Genomic DNA, 19,154 nt, shown 5'->3' on the forward strand with positions numbered 1-19,154 from the left:
ATCAGGAAGCCGGGAATACTTTGAGGACCATGGGTGGTAGGAACTGTGGAAATATAAATAAATTGCTACTACATTCCACAACCCCTCCCCCTTCCTTTGTCATTCCCAAGTGTCTAAAGTCCTGGAAAAGAGAATTAGGCTGGCCTGGCGCACATCCCTGATGGGAGAGAGCAGAACGCTTTGGGTGACAGTCCCTGGAGGATTTCATGCAGTAAAGACTTCCCCCACAGGGAGATCTGGATGCTGTAATAGGAAAGGGGACTGGGTATGGATGGGTATGGCACCGAAAACTGCAAGTGTTTGTCACGCCTCTCCTCACAGCTGTCTTGAATATATTAAGCATACAGTGTAAAATGTTATAGAGGAGTAAGGAGGTAGTATTTCAAGATCCATGAGAATCAGATGTTGAGTGTGCTCTTCATGTCAGTGAAGGTGTGGACATCAGTTGAATAAGGAATTGCTGTTTAGTCGCTAAGTCGTGGCTGACTCTTTTGCAATCCCATCGACGGTAGCCTGCCAGTCTCCTCTCTGTCCATGGGATTTCTCAGGCAAGAATACTGGAGTGGGTTGCCATTTCCTATTCCAAAGTAAGGAATACACCGAGTGATGAGAACAGAGAAAGTGGCAGTTTTATTCCCTTTAGCAATTGCTTTGGTTATAACATCTCCAAAGAAGCCCCCGCCCCACCCACCAGCCTTTCATGAAGAACAACATTTATAAATCCTAAAGATTTCTGCCCCAGTTGTTAATATATGAAGGTAAATACATTTGAAGAAAAGTTCTGTGATTAGAACTTGAAAGGTGTTTTGCTCACTAAGATTTCAAGTACCAGTAGAATACTTTCCATTGTTTCCTTAATTGTTTTCCTACTGTCGCAGACATTTGCATGCTTAAAATACATATAAAAAGCGCCTACAGAGGTGAGTTGTAAAGTTGAAATGACAATTTCAAATTTGAGTTTCGATGTAACGTTAGTTATTAGAGTGAGCCAGGGGTGACACGCTTGCTTTTCAACTACTTAAAAAAGCAGCATCTGAATTTTGAGTGTTTTTGTACTCACCTGTGAGCCTAATTTTTTTTTTTAAAGACCATAGCCATAGCCATGGAGTAGCAGATTGTTCCCCAAATCATGTGTCTACTGTGCATACGAATCCCTGTATCTACTATTTGAAGTATGTGGTGGATTTTCAAACCTGGAAAGATATTCATAGAGATATACTCTTCTTTGATTCTTGTGCTCTTGGTGTTCCTTTCTTTGTAAGCTCTTGATTTGCAGCAAGCAAGGAAAATGGAGTGAACCAAAAAAAAAAAAAAATTCCTGGCATGGCTGGAAATAGAAATTAATGATTCAAATAAGAAAGGCAGTGCAGTAAGCCTCAGCTGGGTGGCAGGAAACAGATACGGAAAGTCAGAGACTGCTCTTTTTTAAGAGGCCAAACAAACAACACACAGTGAAGTGTACGTGAAAATAATTTCTAATAGTAGCTCGTGGTCGGCAGTTGCCAGGGAGAAAAAATCATTGGTGCACTGAGAAAATTAGAGTGGGAATGCACAGCGTCTTGATGTGTTACTTAAGGCAATGGAGCTTTAGAGTTTACCTTATGTGCCATGTACATTGATTAAGTACAAAATATATGCTGGCCATTTTTGACCATCATTTACGGTATTGATTTGTTAGCAGGGGAACTGTAATAAAAAAGCCATTGATTTACTGTCCTTATTTGCTTATGGGCTTTTTTTCATTATTAATTTTTCACTTTCACTTTCTCTTTTGGGGATCGTTTCTTCTAGACAAGCGCTGTGCTTCGTGAAGTTAGAAGAGAGGGGGTCCCCATGGAACAAAAGAATGAGATGTTGACGTCCATCCTCGCCTCGATCACCAACCGCCAGAACCTGAGGAGAGAATGGCATGCCAGGTTTGTTCTATTACGAAATGGGATTTGTTGTCCCTGGAAAATGAGGGCTTTCTTTGGGGAAGCCCTTCCTGATGGCTGGCCTCCTCCCTCTCAGCGGAGGGGCCATGAAAAAAAAAAGAAGCAAGTTACAGATGCTTTCAGCCAGAGTTTTCTTTCCTCCACATGGTACCTGCATTAATTGCAGTGATCCATGATGTCATCTGTATGCATATATGATTTATCCTCGAGTGTAGCATTTAGCATAAATGTTTACATCTTGAGCATAACGTAATCTAAGTACCTGATGCTGAAGAACCCTTTTAATCAATCGTCTAAAAGTCAACACTGCTGTTTAGCTGGGGCAGGTGTCTAGGAAATTCAGTGTTCTTACATCACGCGGGAGGCAGCTTGCTTGCACCTAGTCTATGCAGCAACCCCATTTTCAGAACTGACCAAATAGAAATGACTTTGGCTTCAGCCTCATTTCTGTGCACATGGATTTAGCTGTGGTTAGATAGCTGTGGCTGGTAAAGTGTCTATAGATCATCAGTTTTTACAGAATGGATTCTTGCATGCTAAGTACCATGCTATCCTGCTTTTCTTTGAAAAATGCTTTGCTGGTAGAAGCCTTGAACCAGTTCCTTCAAATGTTAAAATTATCCTTTAGATGTATAATGCGTATTGTTGAATTACCATCAGTCTCTGAGCAAGAGGAGAGGAATCAGAAAAATTATGCTGGATTCTGCGTCCGAGTGTTACTCGATGCTTAAAAATTCTGTGTGCCTGGGAGTGAAGAACATTTATTGATAGCCATAATATTCTCCAAATGAGTTCATGCAACAGAATTTATAATAATTAATGGCTTTACTAGTAACAATTATCATAAAAATAGATTTGCTTGAACAAGGCTGAAGATGGGCATTTTCCAAAAAAGGAGACAGTGAAGAGTAGGAACTATCCATTATGATGCGGTATCAGAAAGCTGCTTTTTCACATATGCGTATTGTTTCTGAATTTAGAAACAATAAACCATGAAATCATGGTTTGAAACCATGGTTTTGAAACCATGATTGAAACCATGATTTTAAAAATTCCCAGTCACTTTTTCCCCTTACCCCCTTTTTGTAGTGTGGTCTGGGAGAATGACAGTTTCAACTAGTCATGAAAAGATTTTCAACTGAAGTTTCAATAATTAATTTAAAATGTTTCTTTCTATTACAATTTAAATATGTATATTTACTAAAGTATGCATATTTTATGAAATAGTGGAATATCCTTGAGGGGACATCTAACAGATTGCTCTCTCTTTGACCTTTTATATCTTTTCCCTGGTGATTTTTTTTTTTTTTTTTTCTGTGCTGTGAGGGTTGTGGGATCCTAGCTCCCAGACCAGGGATCAAACCTGGGCCCTCAGCAGTGAAAACGTGGAGTCTTAAGCACTTCACTGCCAGGGAATTCCTCTGGTGATTCTTATTAAATACAAAAGGAAGGAACTTCCCTGGCGGGCTAGTGGTTAAGACTTTGCATTCCAGTGCAGGAGATATGGGTTCGACCCCTGGTCAGGAAGCTAAGATCCCACATGCCTTGTGGCTAAAAAGTCAAAGCATAAAATAGAAGCCATATTGTAACAGATACAGTAAAGACTTTAAAATGGCCCACATTAAAAAAAAAAATCTAAAAAAAATATATTAAAAGAAGAAAGAGAGCGGAAGATAGAAGGAAGGATGGGTGGGAGGGAAGGGGAGAGAGAGAGAAAGAAAGAAGGAAAGAAAAGAAAGGAAACAGTTCCCCTGTGAACGCTCTCCCATCCCCGCAACGCCTCACCAGATAGCGCAGCTAGAGAAAACGTTGAGAACGAGAATGGACTGCCTCTGTTGAATGCATTTGGTTTGTTAACAATAATTTCCTAATACACCAACTCATCAGACAGCGTGGCCAAAAGTGGCCTGTTTTTAAAAGGAGTCTGGTTGCTGCATTTCTGGCCCTTAACTGCTAACAATTTAATCAGGAGTTGGAGCCAGGGCTGAAGTTGATGTAGTCTAGCATCTGAAACAAAACTTGTCGTGTTTCCTTTGTGGCAGGGGAGGAGACAAGAAAGAGCTTAGCCGCTGACACTCTGCAGGCCTCCTTAAAACCAAACACCTGAAAGAAAATTTCAAGAGGGCAGTGTCTTGAGAGCTCAGAAGTGTCCTCAGAGTATTCAATAACCGTAATCCTCCCCCTCCCCCACCCCTCTGCCAGCCCTATTTGATGTTTTCCATCCCATTGATCTATCTAAAAGACTCGTCCATGCGGTCTGTATAAACAGACGGTTACCATCCACCTTTCTTTTCCTCATCAAAGCTTCCCCTGGCCGTCTGGAACTGGGCATCGCCTGGAGTGGCCATCAGGCGCGCAGTGGTGAAAGTTATAAAACACCGTCTCTGGCACTAACCCAGAGTGGCCTGGGTTTCAGAGGTGGGCCTATTGTGTATTTCGGAATTACACAAGGAAAAATGTACTCTGACAGATAATAATTAGTGCTTGCCAAAGGCCAAGCAATGGGTTACAGTATTTTACTTTTCACCCCAGCTATCTGGGGATCTGTGAGATTTAGATAATAGGAAAAAATTTTTTTTTCCTCCGAAAGTTAAATACAGATGACTCTAGTTACCTGATACTGCACCTTAGAGAATGCATTAGAAAGAGTACAACTTGGAGAAATTTAGGTCACTGAGACTCCGCAGCTGGTGTTAGCTTTAGTGGAAATCTTGTTGTAATAAAGGCTTCAGTAGGTTCCTTTATGTGAACGGTGTTAGGGAGACTGTTTTCTGTGCAACTCGTAACTTGGTTTTCAATTATTTGTCTCTCTCTGCGAGGGCCAGGAGCCCAGCCATTGTTTGGGATGCACTGAAGTCTCCTAAACTGAAAGCATATGTTCCCTATAATTTGGCTTTTGGAGGAACGTGTCAATTCTTCGTGACTCGGAGTAACTGAGTTTGTCACAGTGTCACACAAGCCTGGGATTCTCGAGGCATATCTGAGTCCTGTGGGTTTCCTTCCCCAAGCCCGGTAATCCCATAAACAACCCTCTCCAAATAGGCTTATTAGGGCTGTCTATTCACTTCCCTGGAGTTGAAAGATCCCAAGTACATCGGGAGAAGCCGTGTGAATGCAGGGTAAGTGTTAACAGAAGTGGTACCGAATTTCTGAAGATTTGGCTTTGTTTATACAGTCCACTCCGCCTGATGGACAGCTTGTTATAGCTTTTAAAGAACTGGCCAAGCCCTCTGATCTGACCCCTTCTTGACCTCTGCAGCCCGAAGGTCAGTCTGCAGCTAATAAACTCGAAGGTTCTTAAGGTCTACTGTAGGAAAAGGCAGAAAAAGAGCAGCTGCAAGGGCTGGGTGTCCCGGGATCGGCTGCTCAGGGGTCACTCTCTGATAATGAAAATGATTACCAAATTATATGGAAGTTTAACCGCGGTAGTGAGTGAGAGGAGGGTGGAGCCCAGCGTATTAGGTTTGATAAATGAACTGTGAAGAGGCCCATCTGGCCCTCAACATCTTTTCTCCCCCTCTTTCCCTACCAAGGGGAAACATTTTAAAATAACAGCAGTACATATAGACTCAATGACCCATGCAAGGAGCTGGAATGGATTAAGATTTAATGGTGACAGTGGAAGAAATTATCATTTGAAAAGTGCACTAAAGAAAAGGTACAGTTCCATGTCCAGGCCCGAATTGTTTTTCTAAATAAGAAAAAAAAGAAAAAAAATCAGTGCCTTTGTTTATTTTACACAAATCCCTGACGTCTTGCCTAGATCACTGAAAAATCTGAGGGCGTGTTTGTTATGGAATAATTATTTGTAGTCAGCTTAAGGAAAGGAATGGGCTTCCTTTGCCTTGAACATGTCAGAATGTGAAGCAAATTATTTTTTTCCTGCTTGCATGCTTAGTTGAGAGAATGTAACTAAGTCAAGGGTTAGCAAAAATGCTTTACAAAAAAATTGCAATCCATTTCAGCAACTGGCCACTGAACGTTGTACATTCTTTTTTTTTCTTTTGATACTAAATATACATGTGACTCTTGCACACTGTTTTACTCCTATACTTGGCAGTTTTCATGTAAAAGAAAGCACCAAATTTTAATTGAGTAGATATGTGTATTCCTTTCTTTATCCTTTTTCAAAAAAACATCATAGCAATGCTGATTAGAGCCCATAATGGGTCAGTTTCAAGCTATATGTTCCTTTACTTGTGAATTGATAAGAGTAATCTGTCTAAGGGGTTTCCTGTTTAGTCAGCAGGTGAAGAATCTACCTTCAATGCAGGAGATGCAAGTTCCATCCACTGGGTTGGGAAGATCCCCTGGAGGAGGAAATGGCAACCCACTCCAGTATGCTTACCTGAAAAGTCTTGCAGACAGAGGAGCCTGGTGGGCTACAGCCCATGGGGTCGCAAAGAGTCAGACGTGACTGAGCGACTAAGCAAGCAATCTATCTAAAACTCTCTCCCAGCTTCCTCTGGGCCTGATTGTCCTGGTTTCTGACCAGTGACATTGGTGTTAGCAAACCTCTGTGCTCTTCTTCAGAGGCACATCCTCCGCTTCTACTTTCAGAAAGATGATTTTATTCAATGAACATTTTAGAAAATACATTTTTAAAATTTATTCTTTGGCTGCTTTGGGTCTCAGTTATGACACAAGGGGTCTTCCTTGCATCATGCCGGATTCTTTGTTGCAGTGCGTGGGCTCTCTAGTTGTGGCGTGGGCTCAGTAGTTGGTGGTGTGCTGGCTTAGTTGCTCTGCAGCATGTGGGATCTTAATTCCCCCACCAGGGATCGAACCCACATCCCCTGCATTGCAAGGTGAATTCTTAACCCCTGGACCACCAGGAAAGTCCTGGGCATTTTTATGTATTTTGTATGCCTGCTGCTGCTGCTGCTGCTGCTGCTAAGTCGCTTCAGTTGTGTCCGACTCTGTGCGACCCCAAAGACGGCAGCCCACCAGGCTTCCCCGTCCTTGGGATTCTCCAGGCAAGAACAGTGGAGTGGGTTGCCATTTCCTTCTCCAATGCAGGAAAGTGAAAAGTGAAAGTGAAGTCGCTCAGTCGTGTCCACCTATTCGATATAAAATAATGTGTGAGGTGCTGTGCATGAGATAAATTCTTAATGTGTGTTCAGCAGTCAATTTAAGTTTACCTGGGGATGAGAACTGAGCAAATCCCTAGAAAGAGGCTGTGGAAAGCAGTGGGAAAGAAACTAGTAGAGCTGTTGTGACCACAAGAGTGGCCCTTTGCTCTAACCCTCCCTGGAAAGTATTTAATTGTAGATGTCTCTGAAATCTAACATTGCCATGCTGATGAAAACTCCTTAACTGAACACTGTTGCCTACCTCATAGAAGCCACACCCAGACAATGCTTATGTTTAAAATACAAATAAAAATCTACTAAACATTGCTCAAAGTTACCATATTTTTCGTCTTAGGTTTTGACTTGACTGTGTATACCCACAGGGATTTGCAGTGAGCAGAAATCTCACTGGGTTGGATGAAGGATAACTCAGGGAGATGAGGTCCATTTCCAGAATGAAGTGTGCTTTTTAACGTTAAAGCATTCTCCTTTAAATGCTCCTCTCACTCAGCAAGGTGCAAGTATGAAAACAAGATGAAAGCCAGGCCATCTGGGGGTTTTTTAAATTGAGATATAATTCATGTAACATAAAATGAATCATTTGAAAATATACAGTTAAGTGATTTTTTTTTTAAGAATATACACAAGGCTGTACAACCATCACCATTATTCAATTTCAGAGCATTTCCATTACCCCTAGATGAAGCCCTGAAACTGTGAACAACCACTCTCGAGTCTCCCGACCACTTTCTGTCTCATCTACTTTCTGTCTCTATAGATTTGCCGACTCTGAACATGTCATACGAATGGAATCATGCAGTATGTGACCTTTTGTATTTGACTTCTTTCATTCAGCATAATGATTTCAAGGTCCATCCCCATTGTATCAGTTCTTCGTTCCTTTTCATTGCCAAACAATCTCACATTGTATGCATAGACCATGTTGTGTTGATCTGTTCTTTGGTTGATGGACATCTGGGTTGTTTCCAACTTTCTGGCTCTTAGAAATAGTGCTGCTGTGTACAGTCATGTACAAGTCTTTGAGTGGCACGTTTTCAGCTCCTCTGGGTATAAACCTAAGCCTGGAATGGGTGGGTCATATAACAACTCCATGTTTAACTTCTTGAGGAACTGCCAAGCTCTTTCCCTCAACTGCTCCACCATTTTACATTCCCACCAGTAGTGCATAAAGGTTTCAGTTTTTCTACAGTCTTGCCAACTCTTGTTCTTTTCCTTTTTTTGGTTTATGTTATAGACATCCTACTGTTATCTCCTTGTAGTTTTGATTTGCATTTCCCTGATGACTGATGATGTTGAGCATCTTTTCATGTGCTTATTTAAGACCACTTTTTTTTTTTAATTGGGAGATTTTTAATGACAGACTTAAGGACTCACCCTTTAAGTGGTAAAGAGGTCGTGAGCCTATTAGGGTATATGGCTTGTAGGATGGATAGAGCTCCAAACGAAGCTGGCATGAGTGTGCCCGGTCCTTTATCTATTTGAATGTGGCCCATGTGTGTATTTATTTCTTTCTGATTCTCCCCTGCATCACCCTTCTACCATTCTCCTAGATTTCTTTCATTACAGAATCTCTGAACATTGCCCACTGGATGGGAATGTAGCCCAATCCAACAAAAAGTCTGTTCACCTAAGCTCCACCTGCTTCTAGGCTCAAACAGGGCTTACTGTATTTTCCTAGTAGACAATTTAAGTTGGGTCCAAGGAGCCTTAAAATGGTGCGGAGAAAAGTTTTGTTTTGTTTTGTTTTGTTTTCCTTTTATAGCCAATATTTTTTGGCAATAAAAAAGAATGAAGAACTGATACATGCTATAGTGGGGATGAACCTTGAAATCATGGTTTTTTTGTTTATGGTAGTTTCTCAGAAAAACTTTTAGAACTACTTCTTTCCAGTTAAAAGTAACTTGGTAGACCTAGTTGTCTTTTTTTTTTTTTTTTTGATGTGCACCATTTTTAAAGCTTTTATAGAATTTGTTACAGTATCACTCTGCATTATGCTTTGGTTTTTTGGCCAAGAGGCATGTGGGATCTTAGGTCCCCTACCAGGGATCGAACTCACACCCCTGCACTGGAAGGCAAAGTCTTAGCCACTGGACCACCAGGGAAGTCCCCCTAGATGTCTTTGTGTACATGTCTTTCCCACATTGGGCTTTGGCTTCTCAAACAACTGCCAAGTTACCATCTTTTCCTAGACAAGTAACGTACCCAGACAGCTTATTATTGACCATCCCGTTACCTTCCACAGCCCCAACCATCACCACTTAGCTCCAGGAAGGATCCGCTTTGGACAGACTCCAAAATCGAGTTGTTATAACCCAGATCTTGTAATGAACAGCGTTTGCTTTCCTAAGCTAATCAGCTTCAGAACTCTGATATGGATGCAACAGGTAAAACATTTTGTGTGGATTGACTTTGGTTGTCAGGCTTGTACAGTTTTCCCCATGGTTATCTAATCTCTCCTTTTGTCTGCTGGCAGGCCCGAATTCTGTTCAAGCCTGACAGGTTGCCCCTGTCCAGTTTTGCAGTTATAAGCTGTTATTTTCTGAGTGCTTACTATATACAGGTCATTGTGCTCTATGCTGTGGGAAATGGAGCAGACGCATTAAAAAGAAAGATGCATTAAAAAGAGGTAACAAAGGAAGTCCTTCCTTCATAATTTTGAGGAGGAATGAGCATTTGAGATATTGGCCTATAAGCTTTGAGTTTATAGTCATCTTGAGAGTCCCTTGGACTGCAAGGAGATCCAACCAGTCCATTCTGAAGGAGATCAGCCCTGGGATTTCTTTGGAAGGAATGATGCTAAAGCTGAAGCTCCTGTAATTTGGCCACCTCATGTGAACAGTTGACTCATTGGAAAAGGCTCTGATGCTGGGAGGGATTGGGGGCAGGAGGAGAAGGGGATGACAGAGGATGAGATGGCTGGATGGCATCATGGACTTGATGGACGTGAGTCTGAGTGAACTCTGGGAGTTGGTGATGGACAGGGAGGCCTGGCGTGCTGCGATTCATGGGGTCGCAAAGAGTTGGACACGACTGAGCGACTGAACTGAACTGAATCCTACCAAGGATGGAAACCTTAAAACTGAATATAAGGAGAGATCTCTGATAGGTGCTGAGTCTCTGGTATTTAACTCCCAACCCAACACCTCTGACCCTCACATCCAGCATGAGGGAAGAAGGGTGCTCTGGGCACAGACTGACTTGGGCTCTCGAGGAAGAGCCCAGGAGTGAACAGCATGGAGCTGAGCCGGGACCAGTACAAAAAGACATGATCTCCTCCCTGAGCCAGCCATTCCTGAGTCCCCATCCTTCCTGGAAGTGAAATTGAATGAATGAAGAAAAGAAAAACAAGGCGAGAGGGAAGGTCCTTCCCAGGGTCATGTCTCTGAGTAAGGGGTCGGTTTCATGCCAGAAGGGCAGAGCTGAGGCTGAGTATGGCTTCAAGTCCATATTTCAAAGGACAGCTGATCTTTGCTGGTTACCTGCTGATGTCCTGATGGGCTTTGATGATATCAGCACAGTGATGAGCTCAGGCTTGGCAACTAGGTCCTGGGGCCACATTTGTCTTTAATATTAGGAAGTCACGGTCACAAAAAGTGGACTCACCAGCCTTGAGGTTGGGCTATGGGATGATGTTGTTGTTCAGTCGCGAAGTCGTGTCTGACTTTTTGCAACCCCATGAACTGCAGCCCACCAGGCTCCTCTGTCCATGCGATTTCCCAGGCAAAAATACTGGAGTGGGTTGCCGTTTCCTTCTCCAGGGGGTCTTCCAGACCCAGGGATCGAGCCTGCATCTTCTGCATTAGCAGGCGAGTTCTTTATCACCTGAGTCACCAGGGAAGCCCATGGGATGATGAGGCTGTTGCCCTGTGAGACCACACGTGATGAGCCATCTGACTATGTCAGTTGACTGGTCAGGTTAGTTGGGAACCAGAAGTTGTGGCATCTCCAGTTCAGTGGCTGCCCCCTGCAATGAGCTAAATGTTTGTGCAGCATTGGGGTAGGGGAGCAGGGAGGCACTGGCCGCAGCTGGCCCACTAGTTGTCATCCATGTCATTCTTTTTAATGTGTCTGCCCCAGCTCCTTTAATAATTGCAATCTCCACTTTCTGCTGCCCTTAGCAGAAGAATGCCCTTTGTGTCTCTGAACCAGATTACTCCATAAAATCGGATAACTCCATAAAACCTCCTCATAAATGTGTAGGAAATGAAACATTGTATAAATTTAGAGCATAGGGATTAAATGAGTCTAGAGATAAAGTTACCTTTCTTCCAAGATTCAGCAACTTATCTTAAGGAGGCAAGTGTTGTTAATGTTATTACCATTGTTACTGTCATGATTTGAACAGTTTTATGGGGGACAAAAGCCAATTGACTTCTGCGCATCTTATTTGTAAAATCAACGCATAGGCCTCGGTATGAATCCTGAGCCTGGCAGTTTTCTGAGTGGTAGCTGGCTGTTTCTTAGAGGCAGTGCTTCTTCAGTTTTTTGAGAAAACATGGGTTCATTCATTGATTTATTCATTAAATACTTATCAAGCACCAGCTATTTGTCAAGCACTGTTCCAGGTGTTAGAAACAGCATTGAGCAAAACCGATGAGCATTTTTCTCTCATGAAGCTTCAATTCAAGTGGAATGACCAATAAAAAGTGTTTTCCTGAGTAGAACTCTGAGCATTTCTTTAAAAAAATAATGTGCGGCAACTTCCCCAGCCGTCCAGTGGTTACGACTTCGCCTTGCAATTCAGGGAGTGCAGGTTTGACCCCTGGTTGGGGAGCTAAAATCCTACATGCCTCATGGCCAAACGCCGCCCCCGCCAAATTTAACATAGAAGCAATGATGTTAACAAATAACATAACTTTGTTAAATTTATGGAATTTAACAAGTTCCATAAAGACTTTTAAAATGGTCCACTCCAAAAAAACTCTTTAAAAAAATGTGCACAGTCGCCATGTCCTACCTATTCAGCACACAGCAAAATAGTCATTCAGCTGAAACAGAGATAAAATTTCCTCTTCTCGTTTTCATCCTCAGATGGTCACTTGTTATCACACTTGCAGCTCTGGTCCTAGTGGGTCAGATTCGTGACACAGTCAGGGAGTGCCAGCATTGTGAGGCTCACCGTCCTCGGGGTCCCCAGCACTAATTCTTACTTAGATAGCTTGCACCCTGGTTCCCAATGGCTTTAGCACAAAAGGTGTGTCGCTTTAAATGTCTTCACTTTAAAGAAGGCTTGAATTCATGTCACGCTGTATTCACAAATACCTCTTAAGAGTAAACAGTAGGAGCTATGCGTATCTCATTGGTGTTAGGGAGGGGCCGATTACACGTGACAGGGTGCTATGCGGTCCGGCATTTAATAGATGGTATCTTTGATTACTGTGAGTGAGCAGTCAGTGATGTACTCACTGATTTAGCAAATATCTGTCACGTGCCCACCTGGTACCAGACGCTACTGTACTCCCTGAGGTTATAGGAATGAATAACACTTGACCAGGGGAAATAATCATCTTGTCTAATAATGCAACGCAAGGGGTTAAGTCTGGATTCTGGAGAAGTCCTTGTCCCAGAGATGAAAGCGGCAGGTTCACCAGAAATATTCTTGTGTGATTCCTTATGTGCCCGGCCTTTGTGAGAAGCACTGCTCCACCGAGTGATTGTACAGCCTACACGTGGGTCTTCAAGTGTGTGTGAGAGAGGGGAGAAACTTCAGTGTGATTATGGGCCAGAGGATAAAATCTGGGTTACCTTGTCTCCAGAGAGTTTTCAGTGTTAGTGCAGGGGGGGGGGGGGGGGAATGATTTCTTCCAGAGTAAAGTTTATGACTCTGGTATAGAGGTTGGGAGCATAGATGCTGAGTAGATGGCCTAGGCTTGAATCTCAGATCTACTTCTGAAACTCCAAGCAAGTTGTGATAAACTCGACAAGTTGCTTAACCCCTTTGGACCTCAGTTTTCTGAAGGGATTCCATGGAAAAAAACCTACAGCAAATACCTGTCACATACTCTGTGCTCAATAAAAACTACCCCTCCTCTTCAAGGACTTCCCTGGCAGTCCAGTGGTTAAGACATTTTGCTTCCACTTCAGGGGGCACAGGTTTGATCCCTGGTCGAGGAACTAAAATCTCCCATGCTGCATGCTGTGGCCAAAAATTAGGAAAAAAATTCTGCTCCTCTTCAGGTCAAAACAAAAAAGTGAAGAGCAATGCAAGCCAGACTCACTCGAACTGGCCTCTCCTTTGTGAGAGTGCCCCCATGTAAAACCCAAGCCTCATGGTATGGCTGGGTGTTGCTGAATTGGTGAAGGAGGGAACGTTAGGTAGAATTCAGCCTGTGTCAGGCCCTGTCCTGAGTAAGGACTGTCACATCAAATTGACAGAGGCTTGGATACCAGTTTGAATCCTGTCTCCAGCTGGCTTGTAGACTCTGGGCACGTCACAGACATCGGATCTCAGCAGCTCTGTCTACAAAAGAAGTGGCTTGATTCAGTGACCTTGAAGGCATCTTCCCTCTCTGCCAAGGTGTGACCCTCTGAGTCAGAGCCCAGGGGGCCACTAAAGATGGGGTAGTTGTCTCTCCTGAAGGCTTTTACCTTTCTACCTCCACTGTCCTTGAAACCTGACGTTGTCCTAATTTTAGCCATACTCGCAGTGAACAGTTAGTGAGAACTCTCCAAGTGCCAGACAAAGTTTTAAATGCTTTAGGAGGTGAGAAAAGGGAGACAGAAAGATGCAAAGTCAATGCCCAGGGCCGCAGAGCTAATAGTGCATGCATCTGCTCAGCTGCTTCTGTTGTGTCCGACTCCGTGTGACCCTGTGGACTGTCAGCCGGCAGGCTTCTCTGTCCATGGGGTTCTCCAGGCAAGAATACTGGAGTGCGTTGCCATGCCCAAGGATGGACCCTGCGTCTCCTACATTGCAGTGGAGATGGAATTTAAGCCAGGACAGCCCACCTCAGACTTCTGCTGTGTGGCCACAGCCAGAGCTGGAGTAACAAGACTTTCCTCTTTGTCAGCCACTCACGTGTTCTCCTAGTACTTGACCTGGGTCTCACAGTGTAAGAGTTAGAAACCTCCCAGGGACCTTCCCAGCATGGAGATAGATGGGCGTGTGTCTGTAAACGTGTATTTCCTCTGGTACCTAAGTATGTTTCATACTTTTTAGTTGTGGGGGGGGTGGGCATCTCTCTCTCTAAGGAAGTAGTTTCCAGCTCATACTTTATAAATCTCGCTGCCTTAAATCCTTGAAAGTAAAGTTATTACCTTTATAGCTATGTCATCTCTTCTATACTGGTTACAGAAGTTGGGAGAGTAGGGGCCCAGATGAGAGCATCAAAGTTTAGCCTCCAAAGATCTGTAAATCCTTTAAGTGGAGTAGTTTCAGAGCCAGGTTAGTTAAGGCTGATTTGAGTAGATTTCCTTATTCTGAACGGGTAGCATTTATCTTCTCTATAATGGGTTAATCACTGCTGTACGGTATGTTTAGGAAACGATTTACCGCACATGAAGAGCAGTAATTTTATTTTATCTCAGGGGTGTTCCCAGTGTATTTTACAAATTTTCCCTGTAATGGATATTCCAGGTTCTAGATAAAAAGTTTAACTCTGGCTCTCAGTTGAGGAAGGAATGGGGTGAAGGGTGGGGGTGGGGAATAGCTCTGCTGGCCTGTAGGGGACACTGTTGCCTCATTGATCAAGATGATTTTTCACTGTCTTGTCCCAGGACAGAAACAAAACAAATCAACCAACAAAAATAGGTCCGGTCACCTTAACATTGCTTGTTGAAATTATTTGAGTGATTCCTGTGTGTTTAGAATATTCGGTGTTTGAGGGGGTATTGATCAAGCTCTTTAGTATCCACGCCAGGAAAGGCATAGCTTAGTGTTTTCTTTCCAAGAGACACGTGATCGACAAGCCTTTTCTTACATTTCTTACTAGCTTTCTCTTCATCCTCTTCTCTGGACAGGGTGCCACTTTGTAGTTTAACAAACCTGAGGTTTAACGTGGACCATCTTAGTTTTTTATGAACTTCTGCCCACATTACGTTGAAATGCTCCGATTCTGTTAACGTTGTATTCTGAATGACAATCCTAAGCCTTGGGGAGGGCATTTTGGAAGTTCCAGTTCCCTTCTTTGATCCAGATCTTTCTCATCCCTGAAAAAGATGCGGTTTACAGAGAAAATGAAGTCATGTCTAGGAGGCAGGCTTGTGGAGGGCCTGGTCTGCAATCCGGGAAGCACCTTGCCAGATGCTCGACCTGCTCTGGGTTCGGCCTGCCTCTCGCCCCAGCCTGCTGATAGCCTCTGCCTCCGTGTCCAGGTGCCCCCGGACCCTGCCAGGAAATCTCCAGCCCTCCCTGGCCAGCTCTGGCCTCTTCCCCACCAGAACAGCGACCCTAGAAGGCGATTGTAATTAACCCCTGGAAAGCATCAGTTCTGCTAAGGCAGCGTGTGCCGTAATGATACTGTTCACTCGCCCCCTTTCCAGTTTCACCATCAATTATGCCATGTGTTTCATCCAGTTGGTGCTACCCTCCCAGTGTTAATTATAACCTACAAGACTGTTACAGTTAATTTTATGGCAAGCATATTGTCTCTTCAAGGCTCCGGAGCAGCTCATAAATTATCTTGAAGGTAAAATGTAACTTGGGGAACCAGTTATGAAAATTCCATCCATCTCGCTTAGGAGCCGCAGCTGCTACTGTCAGCTGCCTCGCGGCCGCATTGTGAAGGAATTACGGTGGGTCAAGTTTAAGAGGGGAGGCCCAGGCTGTCACCGAGGAGGAAGGCTGTCCTGGCCCTGTCAGAGCAGCACCTTCTGCCAGTCCCTGGTGGTTTCATTTTGCAGGCAGGAAGAGGCAGGCAGCACAGGTGAGCGGTCCCCAAGCTGTCCGTATTCATTACTTTACAGAAACTTGTTGTAGGCAGGCAGGTCTGGAGACCTCACCTCTTTTCTGTTGTCATGATGTTAGGCATCATCTGCAAAGTGTGAGAGAGATGACTCTATAACTAAATCTGGGCTTGGTTCTGGAGAGCCCAGGAGGAGAGGGGTGGGAGGCATCAGGGGCTGTGTCTCCCAGGAGCCCCACCCTGGACTCTCCCAGTGATGCCCTGGTCTCTCCAGCTAATGCTTGTCTGGCCAAAGCCCTGAGCTTCAGCCGGCATTTTCCTTGTGGTTGTTAACTCGTCTTCCAGTCTGATCAAGTGAGATTTCGCTGTGAACGAGCATCCTCTTAAAATCGCCTACTAAATAAATTAACAGGTTCTCTGATTGGGATAATAAACACCCTTCTTTTCAGTTTCCTCGCACGAAGTAGAAGCTTTACATTTCAGCCCTCGGGGCTTTGGCATTATTATTTTTAATGACTTGAACACCAGTCTTTCATTTAGCTTGTTTGTATAGTTACTGTAAATGATCTTTCCGCTGTTGGTTCTTCATTTGAAATTCCGCATGTTATGCTCGCTTTAAAAGCTTTGAGGGGGCCTCTGAGGATTGGGAGCCTTCTTAAGCACAGCATCTTCCAGCAGCACTAGAAGCAGGCCGTGGCAGAAAAGTCAGAGCGGGTGTGCTGAGAAAGTAGGCGTGCGTGTGGAAATCTCAGCGCGAGTCTGAGGGATGCAAACGCAAAACAGCGCCGGCTTGGTGCTGGGCGACGGCTCTGCATGGTAAGGAAAGTAGGCCTTACCTGAGCTTTTCATTCCTCCCTGTGTATTTTGGAGCATGTCCTGTGTGTTCACACAGGCACCTGCCTTTGTACCAATAGCCCCAGAGACCATTACACCTGGGCTGTGTGACTTAGAGAATGAGACTTGGTTTTTTTTTTTTTTAAATAGAAGTATAGTTGATTTACAATGTTGTTTTAGTTTCAGGTACACAGCATAGTGATTCTGTTTTGTGTGTGTGTGTGTATATATATATATATATATTCAGATTCTTTTCCATTTTAGTTTATCACAAAGTATTGAGTATAGATTCCTGTGCTACACAGTACCTACGTGTTTATCTTTTTATATATGGCAGTGTGTACCTGTTAATCCCAAACTCCTAATTTATCCCTTCACAGCCCTTACCCTTTGGTAACCATAAGTTTGTTTTCTACGACTTTGAGTCTATTTCTGTTTTGTAAATATTTTATCCTTTTATTTGTATCCTTTTTTTTTCTGATTCCACATCTAAGTGACGTCATATGATATTTGTCCTTCTCTGTCTGACTTCACTTAGTATGACAATCTCTAGGTCCATCCGTGTGGCTGCAAATGACATTATTTCATTCTTCTTTATGGCTGAGTAGTATTACACATTATTACACTCAGTGTTATGGCTGAGTAATATATACACATTGTATATATATATGTGTGGGGCTAACCAGGTGGCACAGTGGTAAAGAATCCACCTGCCAGTGCAGGAGATGGGAGTTCCATCCCTGGGTTGAGAACATCCCTTGCCTGGAAAATTCCATGGAGCCTGGTGGGCTCCAGTCCACGGGGTCACAAAGAGTCAGACACGACGATGCACGCGCGTGCACGCACGCACACACACACATACACACACACACACCCCACACACACACACATCTTCTTTATCCAGTCATCTGCTGATGGACACTTAGGTTGCTCTCATGTCTTGGCTACTATGTAAACAGTGCTATTATGAACACTGGCATACCTATAATTTTTTGATTTCGAGTTTTCGTCTTTTCTGGAGAGACCCTGTGTTGAGGGCACATGAAACGGTGAAACCATGCCTGAAGAGAGGTTGGACTTAATCATGGACGTGTTCTTCTGAGCTTTTGACTATAAAACAGCTGAATACCTGGGTACTTGTGAGTTTTCTAGTGAATTCAGACAAGAGACGTTGCAAGCTCAAATGTCTGCAGGGAGGGCCTGGCAGATCATTTGGGTGAATGAAGACAGAGAAGTGAGGCTGAAGTAAACTGGGAAGTCCACACCCTCTCTGAAGTGGGCAGCAAGGAGGCTGCATCTGTCTTACTAGGTCTCCTACGTTTTCGAGAGAAGGGGGGAATTCAGACTTTGTGTGTCAGCTAACAATTTGAATGTTAGCCATCATTCAAAGGTTTTTATTTGAAAGTAAGATTTCCTACGAAATCTGTGTGCAGGTCAAGAAGCAACAGTTAGAACTGGACATGGAACAACAGACTGGTTCCAAATCAGGAAAAGAGTATGTCAAGGCTGCATGTTGTCACCCTGCTTATTTAACTTATATGCAGAGTACATCATGCAAATGCCAGGCTGGATGAAGCCCAAGCTGGAATCCAAATTGCCGGGAGAAATATCAATAACCTCAGATACGCAGATGACACCACCCTTATGGCAGAAAGCGAAGAACTCAAGAGCTTCTTGATGAAAGTGAAAGAGGAGAGTGAAGAAGTTGGCTTAAAACTCAACATTCAGAAAACAAAGATCATGGCATCCGGTCCCATCACTTCATGGCAAATAGATGGGGAAACAGTGGAGACAGTGAGAGGCTTAATTTTTAGGGGCTCCAAAATCACTGCAGATGGTGACTACAGCCTTGAAATTAAAAGGATGCTTGCTCTTTGGAAGAAAAGCTATGACTAACCTAGACAGCATATTAAAAAACAGAGATATTACTTTGCTGACAAAGATCCATCTTGTCAAAGCTATGGTTTTTCCAGTAGTCATGCATGGATATGAGAGTTGGACTATAAAGAAAGCTGAGTGCTGAAGAATTGATGCTTTTGAACTATGGTATTGGAGAAGACTCTTGAGAGTCCCTTGGATTGCAAGGAGATACAACCAGTCAATCCTAAAGGAAATCAGTCCTGAATGTTCATTGGAAGGACTGATGCTGAAGCTGAAACTCCAATACTTTGGCCACCCGATGTGAAGAACTGACTCATTTCAAAAGACGCTGATGCTGAAAAAGATTGAAGGCAGGAGGAGAAGGGGACGACAGAGGATGAGATGGTTGGATGGCATCATGGACTCAGTGGACATGAATTTGAGCAAGCTCTAGGAGTTGGTGATGGACAGGGAAGCCTAGTGTGCTGCAGTCCATGGGGTCGCAAAGAGTCAGACATGACTGAGCAACTGGACTGAACTGACTGAAAGGTTTTTATGTGTTGTTTAGGCCGATCAATACATGTCTGCAG

General features: G+C 43.6%; 1 protein-coding gene across 4 annotated transcripts in view; it reads left to right on the forward strand.

Annotated features, from left to right (window-relative positions):
- Positions 1-19,154, forward strand: part of FTO (FTO alpha-ketoglutarate dependent dioxygenase) — a 426,388-nt gene that overhangs the window by 234,643 nt on the left and 172,591 nt on the right. For 3 of the 4 annotated variants that reach the window (XM_042230687.2, XM_027977360.3, NM_001104931.1), the window contains 1 exon segment: positions 1,792-1,916. In XM_042230687.2, the coding sequence (XP_042086621.1) occupies positions 1,792-1,916 (125 nt within the window). 4 annotated transcript variants of the gene reach the window in all.

This window comes from Ovis aries, chromosome 14 (assembly GCF_016772045.2).
Source record: "Ovis aries strain OAR_USU_Benz2616 breed Rambouillet chromosome 14, ARS-UI_Ramb_v3.0, whole genome shotgun sequence".
Classification (NCBI taxonomy): domain Eukaryota; kingdom Metazoa; phylum Chordata; class Mammalia; order Artiodactyla; family Bovidae; genus Ovis; species Ovis aries.